The sequence below is a fragment of the Oryctolagus cuniculus genome, chromosome 2 (genome assembly GCF_964237555.1).
Source record: "Oryctolagus cuniculus chromosome 2, mOryCun1.1, whole genome shotgun sequence".
Classification (NCBI taxonomy): Eukaryota; Metazoa; Chordata; class Mammalia; order Lagomorpha; family Leporidae; genus Oryctolagus; species Oryctolagus cuniculus.
Window position 1 is genome coordinate 51,540,441 of NC_091433.1, and position 21,234 is coordinate 51,561,674.

Sequence of the window (21,234 nt, forward strand, 5' to 3'; positions counted from 1 at the left end):
AAATAAATCTTTTAAAAAAAGTTTGAATTGAACAAGTACTTACATCTTTTTCTAACCACATAAGTGATTAGTTAATACTAACCTGTCCTGCTGATCATCTGTGTTTCATACCACCAGGAAGGATAAATTCAAATTACATACACTGTAACGCTAAGGTAGCAGAGAGGATAATACGGAAGTCGTATGCAGCATTTTATCAGTACAACTGAACTTCTTTGCCCTTAACCTCCAAGAGGAGTCCTGAGATTCGTGTGTTCGTTAAAACCTCTAGCAGGATGAATCAACTGGGTAATTCTTAATAGGGCTCTTTTAAGCAAGTCATAGCTAGGTTTTCTATAACAAGTACAGATTTGGAGGGGTGACAGAGTAATTTTTAGATTTCAAGTTGGTTTAGGGCATGTCCCATCTGGCAAAAGCTCAGCATGAGAAAATCTGTATCATGTGTCCCCAGCTTCTGATACAATCAAGCTAGGTGACAAATAGTGTCCTACTATTGCATCTCCTTCGCCATTCTACACACACTTCATCTGTCCCCGAGTCTTCAGCAAAGCCGGGTTTTCACTGTGACTTCAATAGTGAATGTTGTGACAGCTAGAGGGAGTCACACCCCTACTGACACAAGATGAGTTGGTTGCTTTGCGACCACCTTTCCTTTTGGTGACAAGTCTTCTGTCCCCATTTTGCTCCTGTGTGCCTTTGTTCTTCTGAGTGGACAGAGTCCTGTGCAGTCCTGGTCCGAGAGACCTGGAGCGCCCTGGCGGGCTTTGGGGCTGGATTCCTGCCCTTCACCAAATCCTGCTGCGAGGTTTTTGTCTCTTGGTTCTCGCACAAGTGCCCTCCACTCAGCCCCATCCCTGCTTCGCCCACTCGCAGCTGGTAAGCGGCTTTTGAAACCTGCTGACACCTCTGCTTCTGCTCCCTGTCTACACTGGCAAACTTGCAAGCCACATGGGAGCCAATGGCAGGATCCCAAAGTGCACATGTAGACTGCTCTCCAGCCCTAGGGCAGAATTCACTGGGGTGAATCACTCCTGAGAAACCTGCTTCTCGCTTTTCCTCTCTCGCTGTTAACTTTTTGGTCAGCATCAGAATTTTGGAGTACATCTGCTCATTCTTCAGGGGAGGAAAGGAGAAAGTAGGGGAGAAAAATCATCTATTTTGGTGCTCTGCTACAGAGAAGAAGTAGTAAGAGCAGGAGCTGAAACAAAAGCCAAAGTAACAACGGTGGCTGATCCATGTCATCTGATCTCCTAGTTAGCTTGTCCATCTGCATAACGGTGTTTCTCAAACTGTCAGCTGGCAAAGTTAAGAGATGAGAAACATCTTCCCATTAGGTCCTTACTGTAGGACCCACACTTGTGGATATTTAGCTGCTTCTGGTTTTGAAATCTCAGATGCATTCATTTGGTGAGCACATGGCACCATGTGGTCATGATGCTCGCCTTGTCCCCCGCATTTGTCTCAAGGGTGCACATTTTATCATGCCGGCATTTCCCTCCTTGTATGTTAGGGGAAGGGCTGCCCCCACCATGTAGCAAGCACTAAAAAGATCTGACAGAAAACTCAAGTCATCTAGCTCTGATTTCAGAATTGGAAAGACCAGTAGACCTTTGACCATGAAAATAAACTCATCACAAGAAAAACGTTAGATCGTCCCACCATATTTTTCAGCAAGTTCACATGTAAGAGAGACCTTAGTGGACAAAAGTTCACTGGAGGGCTGTCACTTTAGACCCTATCCTGTGGACACCAGGGAAAAGGCCTTTCTGTGAAGGGTTGGCGTTGCTGCCAGCGGCACGTTGGTTTGTTATGAAATAATACCTGGAGGCAAATGGCCGATGGACACGACAGTGCTCGCTGGCTGATACTTCTCCACGGTTAATAACCTCTCCTCCTGATGTCTTCCCCAGGGCCGTATCAGTTGTACTGGACGGCTAATGGTCCAGGCTGTCAACCAAAGAGGCCGCAGCCCTCGCTCTCCCTCAGGCCATCCTCACGTCAGAAGGTAAGCCAGCTGCCCCTCCCCACAGTGGGTCCTGTGGTTTCATCATTTCACTAATTATTTATTACCACTAGAACAGTAGTACAACCACAAAAGCAAGTGTAATTTAGAAGTCGGAATGTGAATAGGAACTTAGAATGTGTGGCTCCTTGATGGTTATACTCCTCTGCAGTTCATATCAAAGGGGAAAGGAACAAAGGATGTCCCTGTGTGCTTACGCCCCTTCAGATCACCCAGCATTAGCGCTACCCAGGGCACATTTTCTGTATGAAGAAGACTCAGCCACTGCTGACTATGGCATAGAAATACTAGTCAATTTTTTTTTAAGATTTATTTATTTCAAAGGCAGAGTTAGAGAGAGGCAGAGATGGAGATCTTTCATCTGCTGGTTCACTCCCCAAATATCCACAATGGTCGGAGCTGGGCCATACTGAAGCCAGGAGCCTGGAATCCCAAGGGGCCTCCCATGGGTAACAGGGGCTCAAGCACTTGGGCCATCCTCCACTGCTTTCCCAGGCACATTAACAGGGAGCTGGATGGGAAGTGGAGCAGCCAGGACTCCAACCCGTGTCCGTATGGTATCCTAGAATCAGAGGCATCGTCTTAACCCACTGTGCCACAGCTCCAGCCCCTAGACCATAAATCTTGTGAGATTTGTCCTATTTTAAATGTTCAAATGTCTGCTAACAGTAGAGTATACTTTTGTTTCTAATAGCCCTGGGTCTGTACAAGAATGCTCATGGAATAACGGTAAACAGGGATAGACAAAGGGGACCGCTTCTTAGTAGGTTACAAATATTTGTAGTTAAAAAAGAACACTGGGTTCCCATTTAGCTATAGCCAGAATACCCTCAAATAGTCCTGACTGAAGCACACCCAGGCCACCAGTGCAGACACCTTTGGTGAAGAAAGCACATACTTCCTTAGGCGCAAAGGCTAAGCAGGAAAACTGAGCATGGAGGACATGGTGCTTCCTCCGCCTGTGCGAGCAGGTGCACAGAGCCTTTGTTCTCACTGGAAGCTAACCCTGGCACCTCAACAGGTGCACAACTGTGGTGTGGCAGTATCTGTTCACCGGACCCTAGGCCTGTATCTCTGGCTGGAAACACAACACACATTTAGTATTCGATCCAATCTTGGGTTAGTCTCTTCTGCTTTTCTTGTGGTCTTCAGTACATTTCAGTTTTTCCACGTTTCAGTGGGTACTTAGGGAGCATTTTTCTCATAAATTAAATCTGTTCTTGGAGAGGGGAAAACTGTGTTTATTATTATTAAACTACTACATTAATCTTTCACTTGTTCCAGTCGTTTTCTAGTTACGTGCTTTTAAACTTATCTTCTAGTGATTACTGCCGGAATTTATATTCCACATCTTGATCTCTTAAGTATTCCTTGCAATTATTTTAAATTTATTCCTCTTAAAGGCTCCTCTGGCAATATAAAAATGGGAGAGATGCACAAAATCAAAGATTTGCATAGTCTTATTTTAAAGCAAAAAGTAATGCTTTATGTACATGGATAACTAATGCAAAAGAAAACCTGTCTAAAAAAGTTATTTGCCTGTTTAATATAAAAAGAAATTTTGATTAGAAATATATTAAAGTTGTATAAAATAAAATCTTTTAACTTCCTACAAAATTAAAATCACAATGGAAAGTTATTAGTAATTTCTTCTGAAACTAAAGATCTTCTAATAAATAATGAGCAACAGTTGCTACTACTCATAAAACTAAAAATATTTAAGAAACAAATGTTAATAGGTGCTACCTTTTTTTTTCCCATTTGTCCTTTTATATTAGCCTGTAGTTAGCAGACTGTTAGGATTTTGCTCTTCTAATTTTATGTCAATCTTGAGGGTAGATACCAGATAAGGAAATTATTCAAAAACCTCATGGTCCATGTGGTTTCAAGACAAACTTATTTTGGTGCAAAAAATAATATAAATGGTCTTTAAAATGTTTATGAATACTGTGTATTATGAAAAAACTATGCATAGATTTCAAAATTGTGCCAAAATAAACACGTTTTAGTTCTATTTTCCATGAACTTTATTAAGTTCTCTCATGTTTATACCCTATATTTTATAAGAAAAGGGATGGCTCAGAGCCTGGAAATAACTATCTTTTTTTTAATTAATTAATTTATTTATTTGAAAGAGTTACAGAGAGAAGTAGAGACAGAGAGAGAGGTCTTCCATCTGCTGGTTCACTCCCCAGATGGCCACAACAGCTGGAGCTGCGCTGATCTGAAGCCAGGAGCCAGGAACTTTTTCCAGGTCTCCCTCGTGGGTGAAGGGGCCCAAGCACTTGGGCCATCTTCTGCTGCTTTCTCAGGCCATAACAGAGAGCTGGATTGGAAGAGGAGCAGCCAGGACTAGAACTGGCGCCCATATGGGATGCCTGTGCTTTAGGCCAGGGCGTTAACCCACCGTGCCACCACGCCAGCCCCGGAAATAACTATCATCTCTCTTGTTTCAAGGCCTCGCTCTAGATCCAGGGACAGCGGAGATGAAAATGAGCCAATTCAGGAGCGATTCTTCAGACCTCATTTCTTGCAGGCTCCTGGAGACCTGACTGTTCAAGAAGGAAAACTCTGCAGAATGGATTGCAAGGTAAGAGTGTGCTGCTGCCTGCACACCTGTCACCTCACCTCTCCTCTCACCGCCGTCACTCTAGTTCCTTTTGGAGAAATTATGTGAAACATTAAGAAGAAACATATCAGATGTTTACATACAGTTGTCCCTAATGCCTTTCTAAAAATTTGTATAAAGCACGTTCTCTAATACACTATACTCCAGGAACTCACTGGGAGGTTTTGTTTATTCCTTATGCATTCCACATTGAAATGATACATGTAATGAACCTGCTGTATGTCCTAATCCTTGGTTGATCTCTATGCTTTTTCCATAGAAAGGTTGTATTCCCCCCCCCCATATACTCTCTTATTCCTCTCATTTCCTAATTTTAAGTGACATCCTTCCACCTGTCTTGCGGCAGGATGTCCTTAACCCAGGGTCCCTGGGTGAGCAGGCTTCATTAGCTGTGTGAGCTCTGAAATTATATGCAAAATTGCGTGACACAGTTTTCATCAAATTTTCAAAGGAGTGTGAGGCCAAAAATGTTTCAGAACCAAGGCTCTGAGAATTTGTCTGAGTTTTGCCTCACTACTTACTGATGGAAGTTTCAATCCTAAAGTACGGATAAGGTTTCTAAAAAATAATTTGGCCTCCCTCTGCTGGTTCACTGTGGAATTGCAGAATGCTGCTTAGAGGATTTGAGTCTTTGTTTTTTAAAAAGTCGACATGAACTTCTAGAAATATATACAAAGAATGAATATATTCTTAACAAAAATATTTTCTTTCCTAGAATAATTCTTTTTAAAGTATAAGTAGGCAATTTTGAGTTTCTATGTATTACATTTTCAGCCTAATTAAGAATTCAGAGAACTACCATATGATCCAGCAATCCCACTGCTGGGTGTTTATCCAAAGAAAAGGGAATGAAAGTCAAAGATATATTTGCATTCTCATGTTCTTTTGCAACGTTATTCACAATAGCCAAGATTTGTCCATCAATGTATTAATAGATGACAGATAACACACAATAGAATACAATACAGCCCTAAAAAGAAAGGAACCCTGGGACAACATACATGAACCTAGATGTCGCTCCCCCTCTTCGTGGAGGAACGACACAGGACCCTGCACTGTTCTTTTGTCTGCTCAGCCCTCCCCGGGTTTTCTGCTGGTTCTTCCCGGGTTGGCTACCGACCCTTCCACCTCCGTGGAAGGGCGGCTCCCCCTGCCACTTTCCCCACTTCCGCAGGGGAGCGGCACACCGCCAGCCGGCTCTCTCGGGGGCTGCTCAGGTGTTCCTCAGGTGTTCCTGGTGCATGTTGTCTCTCTCCTCCTTTATAGTCCTCTTCCACCAATCCCAACTCTGCTACCCACACGCCGAGTACGCTGCTCTCCTCCAATCAGGAGCAGGATCAGCTCCTGCAGGTCATCACTCAAGTTGGCGAGAGGCAGCTGCGTAGAAGTTGTTACTCCCTTCTCAGCGCCATATTGTGGGAGAGCAGATGCATAGAATAAGTCTTAATTCCAGTAACAGTCTAGTCCGAGTTGCTCCCCACACCTAGAGAGACATGATGCTAAATGAAATAATCTAGGCACAGAAAGATAAATAATGCAATGGTCTCACTTATATGTGGAATCTGAAAAAGTTGAACTCATAGAAGCAGACAGTGGAATGGTGGTCACCAGGGGAAAGAAGAGACACTGGTCAATGAACACAAAGTGCTAGTTAGGCAAGAAGAGGAAGTTCAGCATATCTACTGTACAGCACGGTGGCCACAGTGTAGCACCGTGTGCTTGTACACTCGGAGGTCCTCGGAGAACAGACTGTAAGTGTTCTCACAAGAATAAGTATATGAGGTAATGCAAATGTTAATCAGCTCAATGTAGCCATTCTACAACTTACACATATTTGAAAACATCATGTACAAATATAAACTGACATGTCAATTAAAAATAAATTTTATTAGAAATTATACAGACAGGCCGGCGCTGCGGCTCACTAGGCTAATCCTCTGCCTGCGGCACCAGCACCCCAGGTTCTAGTCCCGGTTGGGGCACCGGTACTGTCCCAGTTGCTCCTCTTCCAGGCCAGCTCTCTGCTGTGGCCCAGGAGTGCAGTGGAGGATGGCCCAAGTCCTTGGGGCCTGCACCCCATGGGAGACCATGTGGAAGCACCTGGCTCCTGGCTTCGGATCAGTGCAGTGCGCTGGCCGCAGCGGCCACTGGGGGGTGAACCAACGGAAAAAGGAAGACCTTTCTGTCTGTCTCTCTCATTGTCCACTCTGCCTGTCAAAAAAAATAAATTATACAGACCACCTGTAAGATGACATTTTGAGTCAGCTGGAGACATTTTATTTTAGATAATCAGATGATGCCAAGATATTTATTTCACATGTAAAAATGGAATTGTGTTTATATAAGAAAATCTGTATTTTTTTAAATGTATACTGAGCTATATAGCAATAAAATTACAAGTCTGTAGTTTATTAAAACTTTTATTTTATTTGCAAGGTAGAGAGATCTTCCATCTGCTAGTTCACTCCCCAGATGCCTACAACAGCCAACTCTGGGTCTACCTGAAGCCAGGAACCTGGAACTTAATCCAGGTCTCCATGCAGCTGGCAGGAACCCAAATGCTTGAGCACCGCTGCTTCCCGGGGAGTGCATTAGCAGGGAGCGCTCCAGTATGGCATGCCAGCATCCCAAGCAGTGTCTTAACCACTACACCAAATGCCTGCCCCTTGGGGTTTATTTTAAATGTAAAAAAAATGAAAGAGTGGATCTAAGTGATGGTAGAGAGCCACTATACTATTATCTCATGTTTTATCATATTTAAGAATAGTACTTTATTCCACTGTACAGTGACATAGCTGTCCTTGAAATGCTTGCCTTTCTCAATATTGGAAGCAAAAACTTAATGTTTTCTTGTTGATTTCATTATGATAATCCGACCCAAATTAAGAAAATCCTATGAAAAATCCTGACCTGGGGCCAGTGCTGTGGCATAGCAGGTAAAGCCGATGCCTACAGTGCTGGCATCCCACGTGGGCGCCGGTTCGAGTCCCAGCTGCTCCATTTCCCATCCCACTCTCTGCTATGGCCTGGGAAAGCAGTAGAGGATGGCCCAAGTCCTTGGGCCCCTGCACCCACATGGGAAGACCCAGAGGAAGCTCCTGGCTCCGGGCTCCAGATAGGCGCAGCTGCAGCCATTGCAGCCAATTGGGGAGTGAACCAGTGGATGGAAGACCTCTCTCGCTCTCTCTCGCTCTGCCTCTCCTTCTCTGTTTAACTCTTTCAAATAAATAAATAAATCTTTAAAAAAAGAAAAATCCTGCCCCAAAAACACAATATTACCTGCTTCAGGAAGAAATCAACAGTATATTTAAGCTTTGAGATTCAAAAAAAAATTAAAGATTTATTTACTTATTTGAAAAGCAGAGTTTACAGAGAGGGAGAGACAGAGATATCTTCCATCCATTGGTTCACTCCTCAGATAGTTGTCAAAGCTGGAACTAGGCTGATCTGAAGCCAAGAGCCAGAAGCTTCTTCTGGGGTCTCCCATGTGAGTGCAGGGGTCCAAGGACTTGGGCCGTCTTCCACTGCTTGCCCAGGTGCACTAGCAAGGAGCTGGATGGGAAGCAGAGCAGCTGGCACTCAAACCGGTGCCCACGTGAGATGCTGGCAGTGGTGGCTTCACCAGCTGCGGCACAACACCAGCACCGCACCACCCCCCCCAAAAAAAATTCTTGAAAATTAGCCAAACACTACAGCAACAGCTGGCTCTCTTCCTTCTAAGCCCCAAGGTACATTCCTGGCTGCTGGCTACCCTTCATTTGGTACTAAATCGCAGGGGCGATAAGCGATGCCCGCCTCTCTGGTAACAGGGATGCCCTGCTCTGCCACCTCCGCGTCTACTACAGCACCAGCTGTTCACACTGGACCTGAGGACGGTGACCTGACCCAGGGTCCACTCCCCCTTCCTCCCAGCCACACTGTGACCTCCAGGCCAGGCAGGCGCAGTGTGTGGGAGGGGGAGGGCGTGGCGACAGTGTGGGAACAGGCAGCCTGTCTCAGAGCCCAAGCTGGCTGTTTCTACGATCTCACCTCCCTTTAACCAGTGATATAAATTGACTTTAACTCCTCCTGACTTCTGCTACTGTGTGTAGGGAGGCATTTTGTTGCTGGTAGAACTGAGTAAGTATCACAGCAGGAATGGAATGTTTGAGTTCTCTGGCTAATTTTGGCAAAGCTAGTTCTTGAATTGCTTCATAGCCTGACATCTTTCTGTAGATCATCTTCCACTCGTAAAGTTGGGGTGGGGGGACTGGGTAAACAGGCCTTTGTTCATGTGCTTTTCTCACATTCAGAATCAAGGGCAAATCTAAAAAGCTGGCAGATGGCAACCATCCCTACCCTTCACAGCACAATGGGCTATTAGCAATTAAATGTGCTTTTATCTGATCTCTGGTCAACACAACTGTTATGGTTTCAAGGTTTTATGATGTTTCCATTGTGATGCTAATTTGCTGAGATGCTTTCTGGGTAATTTCATATTGCTGCTCTTACTGCATTTCAAGGATTATAAAATAATAATAACCCTCTGTGCTGATGGATGCAGTAACCGATGTCTCCATAGCAATGGCCACTCCTTGATGAGACACTCTGCAGCACAGAAATGCCAGCTGAGGGTCTGCGATTGTGACTATGGTTGGACATCCTTTTCACAAAGACCTCACAGCCCAGTGCTGACATCATCCCAGGAATCGTTATAACGCTGGGTGAGATAAAAGGCTGATAGAATTTTCATTCATCCCCATTTTGCTGCCTCTGGCTTGCTCTGTTTAGAAAGGATTAGGAAGCCATGGCAAGGTTTTAAGCAAAACAGTTAACAGCAGCAGATTCTAAAATGCCATCTCTGGACTTGGCAAAGGAGGAATTTTTGTCTGGTGCCTGTACTCTGTTCTAGTATCAGGGACATTGACATGGATCTCCCTTCTGCCTTAGGTCAGTGGGCTGCCAACTCCAGACCTAAGCTGGCAACTCGACGGAAAGCCAATACGTCCCGACAGTGCTCACAAGATGCTTGTGCGAGAGAACGGGGTGCACTCTCTGATCATAGAGCCAGTCACGTCGGGAGATGCCGGCATCTACACGTGTATAGCCACCAACCGGGCAGGACAGAACTCCTTCAGCCTGGAGCTTGTGGTTGCCGGTAGGCTTCTCTGTCTCTGCAGACTTCGGAACAGAAACTCACTCTGTATTAACCAACATGGGATGTAAATCAAGCTGTTGAAAAAACAACAGGTTCTATTGTCAAAATAGCCAGTGAAGACATAAGACTTGGCAAATCAGACACATTAATTGTCCTGCCTTCAGTGTAGCCATTATTAATCTTTCCTTTCTTCCACCAACCTGGCCAAGTGAGGAAAGGAGTTGAGCAGCTTTCCGGCGTCCTTCCACTTCTCGTGGTATGTAGGGACATACTGACAGCAGCAGGGCTCCCTGATTACAGCCGTTGCTGCACATCAAGTTGTTCATACATAAATAGCTGTAACATGTGCAGTGGTCTGAATTCAAAAGTATTTTTAAAATATTTATTTGAAAGGCAAGAGTGACGAGAGAGATGGAGAAAGAAATCTTCCAGCCTCTCGATCCAGTCCCCAAATGCTGCAACAGCTGAAGCTGGGTCAGATCATAGCCAGGAGCCAGGAACTCCATCTGGGTCTCCCATCTGGGTGGCAGAAGGACCAATCACTTGGGCCATCTTCTGCTGCCTTCCCAGGTGCATTAGAAGGGAGCTGGATCACACGCAGAGCAGCAGGGACTCAAACTGGCATTCCAGTATGGGATGCCAACATAGCAGGTAGTGGGTTAGCCTGTTGTGCCACAGTGCTAGCCCCAAAATCCAAAAACAATTTTTTAAAGGTTGATTTATTTGAAAGGCAGAGAGAAGTATCTTCCATCTGCTGTTTCACTCCCCAAATGGCTGCAATGGCCAGGACTGGGCCAGGCCAAAGCCAGGAGCTTCTTCCAGGTCTCCCACATGGGTGCAAGGGCCAAGCACTTGGGTCATCTTCCATTGCTCTCCCATGCTCATCAGAAGAGAGCAGGATCAAAGGTGGAACAGCTGAGACTTGCCAGTGCCCATATGGAGTGCCAACACTGCAGGCAGAGGCTTAACCTTCTACACCACAAAGCTGGCCCCCAAATCCAAAATTTTTAATATAGTCATATTTCTTTCATAATCAAATCAATTTCAGGTTTGCTTTCTAACTGATTATTGTGGGGGTAGATTTCATGAAAGTGTTATTACATGAAGTCTTGCCCTCTGAGAAGCCTAAAAGGAAAAACATACAAGGAAAAGTTTATACTATCTTCAGGAGTTAGGCCCGAGTAAAAATTCTGATTATCTGATCCCTTTTTAAAAAGAAACATAGCATCATCCTGATTTCTGGAGTCCTTATTTGCAAAGCATTCGTATACATCTCTGTCCTCCCTGTGGCCCCATGAGACCATCAGAGCAAGCCATCTCCGACTTGCCCAGGGTGCCGTTAGCCAGCAGAGGGAGGGTAAGGCTCCACAGGGTCTGCTCTCCCCCAGCATGCTTGCACACACACCGTGAGCCACTGAGCTCCTTCATGTACTAGGACAGCGAGAAGTAAACCCAGAGGGCCCTGCCTACAATCTTGGATGATGATTCTGATCACGGCACCAAGATATTTTCAAACAACAATGTGGCCCGTATGCGGCTTGTGAAGCTGCACGTCAGGCATGCTTTTACATTTTGTGGGATGCATTCCATATTCCTGGAATACCATAGACAAACTCTTTTTCCTCTATTAAATGTGTCCTTTGATCACATCTGTCCTTCAAGACTGCCACTTGAGGGTCCGAGCGACACGGGCATCTCGGCGTGCCTCCACGAGCACTTCTGTCAGGAGACGGCAGGGCTCAGGAAGACCTTCAGTGTAGATGGCAGCTGCAGGCCAGCGCATGCCTCTGTTACTAGCTGCACGACCTCTGGCAGATACATGACAAATCTGTTTCTCCACATGCAGAATGGCAGCCCTCGTGCCTCAGAGCGTTTTATTAAGGACTGAAGTGTGTGTGAGGCTCTGCAGGACAGCACCCTGTCTAGCAGTGCTTCAGGATGGCACATGTTACTCTTACTGATGAGTTACTGTGGCAGTGAAGCTTGTTGTAAACACTGAGTCCTTTTCAGGATAGAACCTGAGCTTCACTACCCCCAGAATAAACTAACCATGGAAGGGGCAAGCATTGTGGTGCAATGGGTGGAACCACCGTTCAGGATGCCTACATCCCATACTAGAGTGCCTATTCCACTTCCAGTCCAGCTTCCTGCTAACGCACATCCTGGGAGACAGCAGTGGTGGTTCAAGTGACTGGGCCCGTCACCACAAGGGAGTTCTAAATTGCAACCCCGCTCCTTCCTGGCTTTGGCCTGGCCCAGCCTTGGTTGTTGCAGGCACTGGGAGTGAATCAGCAGATGGGAGATCTCTGTCTCCCTCATCTCCTTGTCAGTCTGCCTTCTTTCAAATAAATAAATAAATAAATAAAATTTATTTTTTGACAGGCAGAGTGGACAGAGAGACAGAAAGAAAGGTCTTCCTTTGCCATTGGTTCACCCTCCAATGGCCGCTGCGCTGCAGCCGGTGCACCGCGCTGATCCGATGGCAGGAGCCAGGTACTTATCCTGGTCTCCCATGGGGTGCAGGGCCCAAGCACATGGGCCATCCTCCACTACACTCCCGGGCCATAGCAGAGAGCTGGCCTGGAAGAGGGGCAACCGGGACTAGAACCCGGTGTGCCGGCGCCACAAGGCGGAGGATTAGCCTAGTGAGCCGCGGCGCCGGCCTCAAATAAATTTTTTTAAAAAGAAGTAACCATGTAAAAGTCAATAAAAATACAACCCTCTGTATAATTCAAGGTCTTAGGGAGTCTTAGAAGCTTGAGAATTTCAGATAGAAGTTTTATCTTTTCTGAGTGCTTCTGGCTGCTTTGCTATGCATTACATTTGTTTCCAGCTGAGGGATTAGGTGGGAGAGAGAGACATGCATCCTCAAATTCATCGCTGGTAACGCAGAAGAAAATAACTAAACCCTCTTCTTTCTCTGAAACTGTTTTCACCAGTGACCCATGAAAGCCACTTCCCACTGGATGGTTACCTTCAGAGTGTTGTTAACAATTTTCAGACCAAGTAATAAAGTCCTTTTTATGGCTTCCTTCCTTCAAAGTAATAAAAAAAAAAGTTGCCTTTTATAGCTTCCTACAAAAAATACAAAGTAGAATTTGTAAGTTATAGGATGTATATTCCTAATTTATAGGAACTCTTCAGTGTTGTCAAACTTGGATAAAGATGCCTCCCCTGAAATCCTGTGGTATGTCTCAGGTCAGCCCGGAGCTGCAAATCTTCAGAACGTTCAGAGCAAACATTTCCCACGGTGGCGAGGGAGGGAAGCACTGTCTTGCACGCGTCACTAGGTGGCAGTGCTTGGTAAGGCAGTGAAGGCAGGGAGAAGCCAGCACAGATGCAAGCCGCGACCTGGGCGTCTCCCCTGGCTCGGCCCATGGGCCCTCCATGCGGCAGATGGCCAGTGCACTGTGGGGGCCCGTCCCACCTGAACTGATGAATGAAATGAGTGGCAGGAAGCAGATGAACCTCTGCTTGGTCAAAGAATAATCTGGGGAGAGACCTGGCCTCTTAGCACCTGAAGTGAAAAACGGTCTCATAACAGATCTCAAACTCTATTTCTAAGGGTTTCTGAATTCTTTGTAGCGCCTCCCGTGTCTATCACTGACAGAGAACTCACCTCATTTTAGCTAAAGAAGCGCACAAGCCCCCCGTGTTTATTGAGAAGCTGCAGAACACAGGAGTCGCTGACGGGTACCCAGTGCGGCTGGAGTGCCGTGTTTCGGGAGCACCACCGCCTCAGATATTTTGGAAGAAAGAAAACGAATCACTGACACACAGCACTGACCGAGTGAGGTGAGACTGCACAGTGACTTAACCTAATGACACAGAAAAGATACCTTTTATATTTAGACCTGTGTGTGTAAAAGCCCTAAAACGCTACTGACGCTATCAAAGGTAGAGATCGCTCTCACCCCAGTGCTGGACTGAGCTTTTGGAGAGAAGCTGTGATGGCAGGTGAGGAAGCGCATTCCCACAGAGTGAGTGTTTTAAAAAAGCATTTCTTTGTGTCGAGAAAGATGAATTCACTGGCATCCGCGTTCAGTGGTCTCTGTAAAGCAGACCCTCAGCTGCGCGGGAAGCGCACAGGTTTATTCAGCCCCTTGACGTGGCTGCTCGCCCATTAACTTTAATGGGGACCGCAGCCTCTCCAGAATAAGTACGACCCTATTATGTGCTCCTCGCACAATTCTGTTTCTAATGATCTCATTAAGAAGGCTGCTTCGTGTCCAAAGCCACTTCTAGGAAATTTAGAAGCCTAATGACTTTATCTCTTCCTCCAGCATGCACCAGGATAATCACGGCTACATCTGCCTGCTCATTCAGGGAGCCACGAAAGAGGACGCTGGATGGTATACTGTGTCCGCCAAGAACGAAGCCGGCATCGTGTCCTGCACGGCCAGGCTGGACGTTTACAGTGAGTGCCGCCTCCGCCGGCTCGTTGAGTTCACTCAGTAACTAGGAAAACTCAAGGCCTCCGTTCAGCAAGTCACGTCACTCTTATGTCATCTTAGAAACAACTGTAGCGTTTTATTTGCCAAAAAATTCATATTGCTCTTTCTTTTTCTATTTATAGTTTCTCGACATTAATAGTGAACCAGACCAGGAGAACAAATACTCAAGTATCATTCAGGAACTTTGAATTATTAGCAAACTATGCATGTTGATTTCTTTTACATTGCCAAGTCAGTTGTGGCTTCCTTACTCAAGCATCCTTAGGAGTTAACAGTAGGCAAAGGCCTAACACATGATTGTCACATTTCCTATTACTGTCTTCTGCAGACTGCCTGTTAACAATCCTATCACAGTGTCCTAATGCACTCTAAATGTGTGTACCACTGATCCTGGAATGCGTACTTTTGTGGCTTAGTGCTTTTCTGTTAATGTATGTTAAGCATCTCAGCAATAGGTATGTGAGTGCTTGTGTATGTATTATTCATGTACATCTCTCCAAAATTGAAAGAAAATTGTTTTGATTGCATTTATAAACTTGTACAGTAGCATTATGTACTGACAAAAAACCACTAGGGAAAAATTCAGAACCGATTTCAAATTCATGAAAAAGAAGTACTTTGGGAACTTCTTTAAAAATTGAGTGTCTCCAGTCTTCCCGACTACTCAATTGCTTTCAGTTGATCAGTGTAAAAAAAAAATTTTGTTTACATAGAGGGAGGTCAACTGTTTCAAAAGACTCCTTGCACTGCAGTATTTACTTTAATGAGAAACTACACTTGGTTTTTATTTCCCACTGCCCCGTATAGCAATAAATCTATAAAGTACAAATAAAATGCAAACATATCCATAATTTTCCATGTCCACCAGGATGTGTTCAGTATTTCACAGACTATGTGCCTGGTATATGTCAAAAGACGTTCTGCATTTACTTGGAACAGCTGAGGATTTTGCAAGTATATCATGGTTCAAAACCTAATATGTGCTTTTGCTTTGCAGCCCAGTGGCATCAGCAGCCACAGAGCACCAAGCCCAAAAAAGTGCGGCCCTCAGCCAGTCGCTACGCAGCACTCTCGGACCAGGGACTGGACATCAAAGCCGCGTTCCAGCCTGAAGCCAGCCCGTCGCACCTGACACTGAACCCCGGCTTGGTAGAGAGTGAGGACCTGTGAGCTGCATTCTTGTTGGCGGCAGAAACACGGAGACAGCCTTTGCCTTGACCAACACGGTCCTCTGTCGTGTTATGTAAAAGGCAGAGGTGTATCTCTGACTATACGAAATAAACAAACAACACCAAAATAATATTTTTCTTACTTGATATACCAAACTTAGCGGTGAAGTAGGTAATGCTAATAGAAATGTACACGTTGCACAGGAAATTCACATTTACTGTCCAGTGTAAAACTTTTGGAATTGCTGTGATTAAAGTGGTTGAAATGCCAAAATGCTAAAGGAAATCCATCTCTTCCTAGGAAACCACAATGTACATTATCTAGAAGTGCCTTTAAACACAAGCTGTAGGTGCTACAAAGCATGACAGTGTGACGTTAAGTTTAACATGTGGCAACTGTACCACAAATACGGCTACAAGGATTCTCAAGTGCAGTGTATTCAGACATCTACAGTGAACCAAGTGCAATAATGTAAAGAGGAAATAACAAAGAAATCCAAGTAAATGCCTTGTCTTTGCAAATCGTTTTATAGGAAGTCCTAAGGAAGGAACTACTTGCATTAAATTGTATTCATATCAAGTTTTTTTTTTTTTTTACAAGATCAATATCTTAATCCATAACCTTTTTTTCTTTATGTGTAGTATTTTCTTTTCATGCTACCTTGGTAGAAAGCTTATTTACAAACCATATTAAAAGGTTAATTTAAACATAAATAATATAAAGTATTCTGAATAAAGCAGAAATATATTACAGTCCATTCCATGACAGGCATCTAAACCACCAAAATGACCAAGGTATTATATAAGGATTAGGAGGAAACGAGGGTGTGGAAGGAGTAGGGAGGAGAATGAAGGAAAATGCTACCAGCACAAGTTTTATTGCATTCATCTAGAGATAAGTGGCAAGGGCCAGGCTTTTCTTTGGTTTTCTTCAAAATTAGTCTTAAAATCTAGGTGAAAAAAACACTGCCATTCACAAGTCAAGGAATCTAGGGTCAGCTGGAAGTTCGGAGCACATGTGTTACGGAGATTTCAGTGTGTCTGAAGTTTGTGTAGTAGCTGAAGATGTTAGATGTGTAGAGCAAGTTGAAAAAGGATTGAGATTGAAAGAGTGGCATAAACGAGCAGCTGCCTATAGGATCTAGTCTACTTGAGGGAAATGGAGACTTGAGAAGAGACAAAAACAGGTGTGTGCCATATTTGTATTTTTTCCAACGGCACCAAGGAATAGTGAGTGGAAGTTATTGTTCACTTCCCTGCTGCCATGAAACCTTGCCTTAAGAAGGTGCTGGGTTCCAAGCCGTCTGTAAAGGCATCTCAGCAAAGACTGCTTTTTGAATGCATATGAATTCTGCGTCAGCTAGACGGAGTTGACTGTGACCAGACTTTATGGTTTTAAGTCGGAACCAATAAATTTTAAAAAGAAAAAATAATCTGACCTAATGGTATAAAACATGAGGCTTTAATGGTACTTTGCTATGAAAAGAAAACACTGTATTCCTTATGCAAAACACATATATCTTTCATTATTTATAATAAAAGTATTGAACTCTTAGCTCAGTTACTCAATTCATATGTAGTATTTTTTAAAATAATTTTCTATCTGTGTACCACCCCATGTATTTCATATTACTGCTTCACATGTACAGCTTTCTACTTCTTTGTGAGAACACCAACCAACCAAGTTTTAAATGACTATAGGCTTGAGCACTGGGTGGCAGATGTTCTATGCAGCGTGGTACAAGTTTCTTTGACCACACTTATATGCGTTGCTAATATGCAATTTAAAATACCATACAAAGTCTCTCATGGACCTATCTGTATTGTAGAATTATGACTTATGTCATATCTTACTTGCCAAATTTTTTCTGAATGTGACTTTTGCTAATTTTCTGGGTTTGGGATTAACTAGCATTATTTTGCCACCTTTTACATTGTATTTATAAAAAGAAAAGTACTATCATACTACTTTGGATTGTTGTGCTGGTGTAATGTGGATTTAACATCAATAAATATTTAACAAACAGTAGTTGCAATTTTGTGAAGCAAAATACTTAGTTTTACTGCTGCTGTAATAAATTAGCCAACTTAGAAGCTTCGGCTATCACTCATTTATTACTCACAGTTCTGATCAGGCATGTGACTGCGTTCTCCTTTCTGCATCTTGTAAGGCTAAGAGCACTTTGTCAACTGGCTGCATTCTCATCGGGAGCTCAAGATCCTCCTCCGACTTGAGTGGCTATGGCAGACCCCAGTTCCCTGCAGTTGCAGGAGAGAAGTCTTGTTTAGTGTGTCTGCCAGGGTTCCCGCTCAGCCCCTACAGGCCACCTGTGTTTCATATCAAAGCGTGCGCTCCCTCTTCAAAGCCCACAATGAGACTCTCCCTCATGTTGGATTCCTCTGGATTTTCTTTCTACCAAGGCCAAGTTCTTTCTGAAGATTCACCTAATTATGTCAGGCCCACCCAGATAATCTCCCTTTTTTTTTTTTAAAGGTACCTGATTTAAGACCTTAATTACAACTGCAGAATCCCTCCAATCAGCATGTGAATAACAGAGAGGCAAGTGTACCCCAGGAGGCAGGGATGTTAGAGCCCATCTTAGAATTCTCTACCACATGAATTCTATTATATACATAACAATTCCATGACTTAAAATGATACATAAAACATAGCAAGATTATGTAAATTAAAGATGAGGAAAACAATGATAAAGGTACCAGCACAAAGATTGAGACAATACATACACACACACATACACACGTAACACTAATACCTAGATAATTACAACAGTTGGGCAATACATTTGGTCCTAGGCTTTCCTGCCACAGCTGAGGGGCTGTGGGGACAGAGAAAGAGATAAAGCTCGTCATGTTTGTACTTTATTGCCTCCATAAAGTGAAAATGTGTTATATAAGCTATGTGATAGAACTTTGAAGATACATTTGAATTGGACCAGAAGCGTGTATTTCCCATTGTCCTCTGCACCCCGTGGTTTCTTCCTTGCTAGGTAGCTTACAACACCCATTGTGTATATTTTGATGCTGAATTGGTCCCTGCTTTCCCCCCATATGAGAGTATTTCAAAAAGTTCATGGAAAACTGAGAAGCTCATGCTCATTTTCCATGAACTCTTTGAGGACTTCTATGACAATGAGTAGCATGCAACAATCGCCTTACCTTTTTCAGTTACAATAGGCTGCTGTATAATAATGAAAACTTTTGTTTGAGTCCTTCAAATTATTTAACTATGAATTCTATGGGATGGTGGTGAAGAACTTGGGTTTTAGAGCTGGCCAGCCAGGGTTTGAATTCTAGCTCTGTGGATCCTGTGTGACCTCTGTGACCAATGAGCAAGTTACTTCACCTCATTGTTGTGATGCATATATAAACTAGTGCATGTAAAACTTAACATGGCACCTTGCACCTACTAAGAGCTCAATGTCAGATCTTATTTTAATGTAGTTGGATACTAAAACAATTATTTGTTATAAAATCTGTAAACCCAATAAAACTGGTTGAATGACAAAATCTGTGAACCTGGATGGGAAACAAATTATTAACCCCTAAACTGAAATTTAGAATTTTCCTCAGTTATAAATGTAGGCAACAAAATACAACAGCATATACAAGGGTTACTGGGAAGGGTTTCCAGGTTCCTGGACTGAGAGAGATCAGGAACAGATGACTATAGGACCCTATGCCAAGAACTGAAATAAAGTGAGTTCACAGCTTTCACCCTCTTCGGGGCTTCAGAATGCTGACGGGCAGGAGACATATTGTCAGGGATGCTGACAGCTTTCTAGACAGGAAAGTCTTCCCTGGAGAAAATGACCAGCTCAAGAGAAAAAGTTCTCAAAGTGTGGTCCAGGAACCCCTGAGTTTCCTTAGGTACCCTCAGAGGCTACGCAGGTCAAATATATTTTCAAAATAATACTATATTGGTATGTGCTGCCTTCACTCTTTCTCTCAAAGGCTGCAGCATGTGTGATATTGCAAGATAGAAAAGGCAGGAACAGATGTGGGCTTAGCTATCTTCTCTTAAGCTAGACATCAAAAAGATTCACAATAGTAGGTGTTTGGCCTAGCAGTAAAACACCAGTTAAGATGCCTGTGTCACACATCGGAGTACCTGAATTTGATACCCGGCTCCGGCTCAACTCTAGCTTCCCATCAGTGCAGACCCTGAGGAGCAGCAGTACTGGCTCAAGTACTGGGTTCCTGACACTTAGGAGGGAAAGCTGGATTGAGTTCCTGGCTCCTGCTGAGAAGCACAGCTCAGTGTCAGCCGTTGCAGGCGTCTGGGGAGTAACCAGCAGATGGGGACTCTCTCTCCATTTGTCTGTCTTCCTTGCAAATAAATACATTTTTAATTTTTAAAAATTCACAGAAATAAAACATCACTCTTCCAATATATTGTTTTGAAAAATAAAGTCACTTCATAAAAATATATTTCATTTAATATGAAATGGGTTTACTACTGTTATTATAAGAAAGTTTTTTTAAATCAATTTTGATTTCTATTACGTAACTATTGGTATATGTAACCCATATAAACAAAAGTCCTCTGCAGTCATTACAAATTTTTAGTCATGTAAAGGGATTCTGAGATCAAAATGTTTGAGAACCAATGAGCTAGAGAAAGCAACATTGGGAGCTCCCCCAGCGACAAGGTGTGTCCACAAACACCAGCCAGCAGGCCCGAACCATGCACTTGGAGCTTCCAATCTGCTGGCTTTATTTAAAAAAATTGTTTTCACCTTAAAATAAAACAGCTAGAACCATACTTAATAATGACAAATATACAGCTTAGTAAACATAACACTAATAATCTCATGAAACCATCATCCAGGTCAATAAAGAACTTCAAAGACACCTCAGAAGGCCCTGTTTATGTCCTACACACAGTCTTGCCTCTGTTTTGTGTGTGTGTGTGTGTTGTGTGTAACGCTTATTTATTTGAAAGGCAGAGTTACAGAAAGGCAGAGGCAGAGATAGAGATATTCCATCCACTAGTTCACTCCCCAGATGACCACAACAGCCAGAACAGTGCCAATCCAAAACAAGGAGCTGCTTCTGGGTCTCCCACGCAGGTACAAGGGCCCAAGCACTTGGGCCCTCTACTGCTTTCCCAGGCCATAGCAGAGAGCTGGATTGGAAGTGCAGCAGTCAGGACTCGAAGTAGCACCCATATGCGATGCCAGCACTACAGGCGGCGGCTTTACCCACTATGCCACAGCGCTGGACCCCACCCTGGTTTGTTTTGAATTGTGGTAAAATACACATAAAATTTACCATTTTTTTAATTCAGTTCGTGTTAGAGTCTATTTTAATCTATAGATTCCCCTTCCTTGTTTTCTTTTTCTTACAATTTATCTGTGGATTAAACCAGGCTATTATTAGGGCCTGCAAAGTGCAACCTGAGCTTTGCTGATTGCATATTCATGGTACAATTCATATTCCTTCATCTTCAATATTTTTCACAAGCCAGCAGCTGGATCCAGAGGTGGGTCCATAGACTTGATAAGAACTGGGTCCAATCCAATCGGCTTTCTCAAGCCCCACTGTAGACTATAAGACAGTCTAAGGAGGCATCGCTATGGCGCAGTGGGTTAAAGCCCCAGCCCACAGTGCTAGCATCCCATGTGGGTGCCAGTTCCAGTCCCAGTCGCTCCACTTCTGATCCAGTGCTCTGCTAATGTGCCTGGGAAAGCAGCAGAAGATGGCCCAAGTCCTTGGGCCCCTGTGTATCCACATGGGAGACCTGGAAAAATCTCCTGGCTTCTGGCCTCAGATGGCTCAGCTCTGGCCGTTGCGGCCATTTT

The 21,234-nt window shown here is 43.9% G+C and overlaps 2 protein-coding genes across 10 annotated transcripts in view; one reads left to right on the plus strand and one right to left on the minus strand.

Moving 5' to 3' along the window:
• PALLD (palladin, cytoskeletal associated protein) overlaps positions 1–17,438 on the plus strand; it is a 455,211-nt gene extending 437,773 nt beyond the window's left edge. For 7 of the 8 annotated variants that reach the window (XM_008249661.4, XM_002709467.5, XM_070068274.1 and 4 more), the window contains 6 exons: positions 1,911–2,005; positions 4,481–4,613; positions 9,582–9,789; positions 13,419–13,584; positions 14,073–14,206; positions 15,241–17,438. In XM_008249661.4, the coding sequence (XP_008247883.3) occupies positions 1,911–2,005; positions 4,481–4,613; positions 9,582–9,789; positions 13,419–13,584; positions 14,073–14,206; positions 15,241–15,413 (909 nt within the window). In that variant the 3' untranslated portion in view covers positions 15,414–17,438. Of the gene's footprint in view, positions 1–1,910; positions 2,006–4,480; positions 4,614–9,581; positions 9,790–13,418; positions 13,585–14,072; positions 14,207–14,365; positions 14,412–15,240 lie in introns of all 8 variants that reach the window. The other variant, XM_008249670.4, reaches the window with a different exon arrangement.
• The window catches only part of CBR4 (carbonyl reductase 4), a 70,899-nt gene that overhangs the window by 11,201 nt on the left and 38,464 nt on the right, over positions 1–21,234 (minus strand). The window lies entirely within an intron of this gene.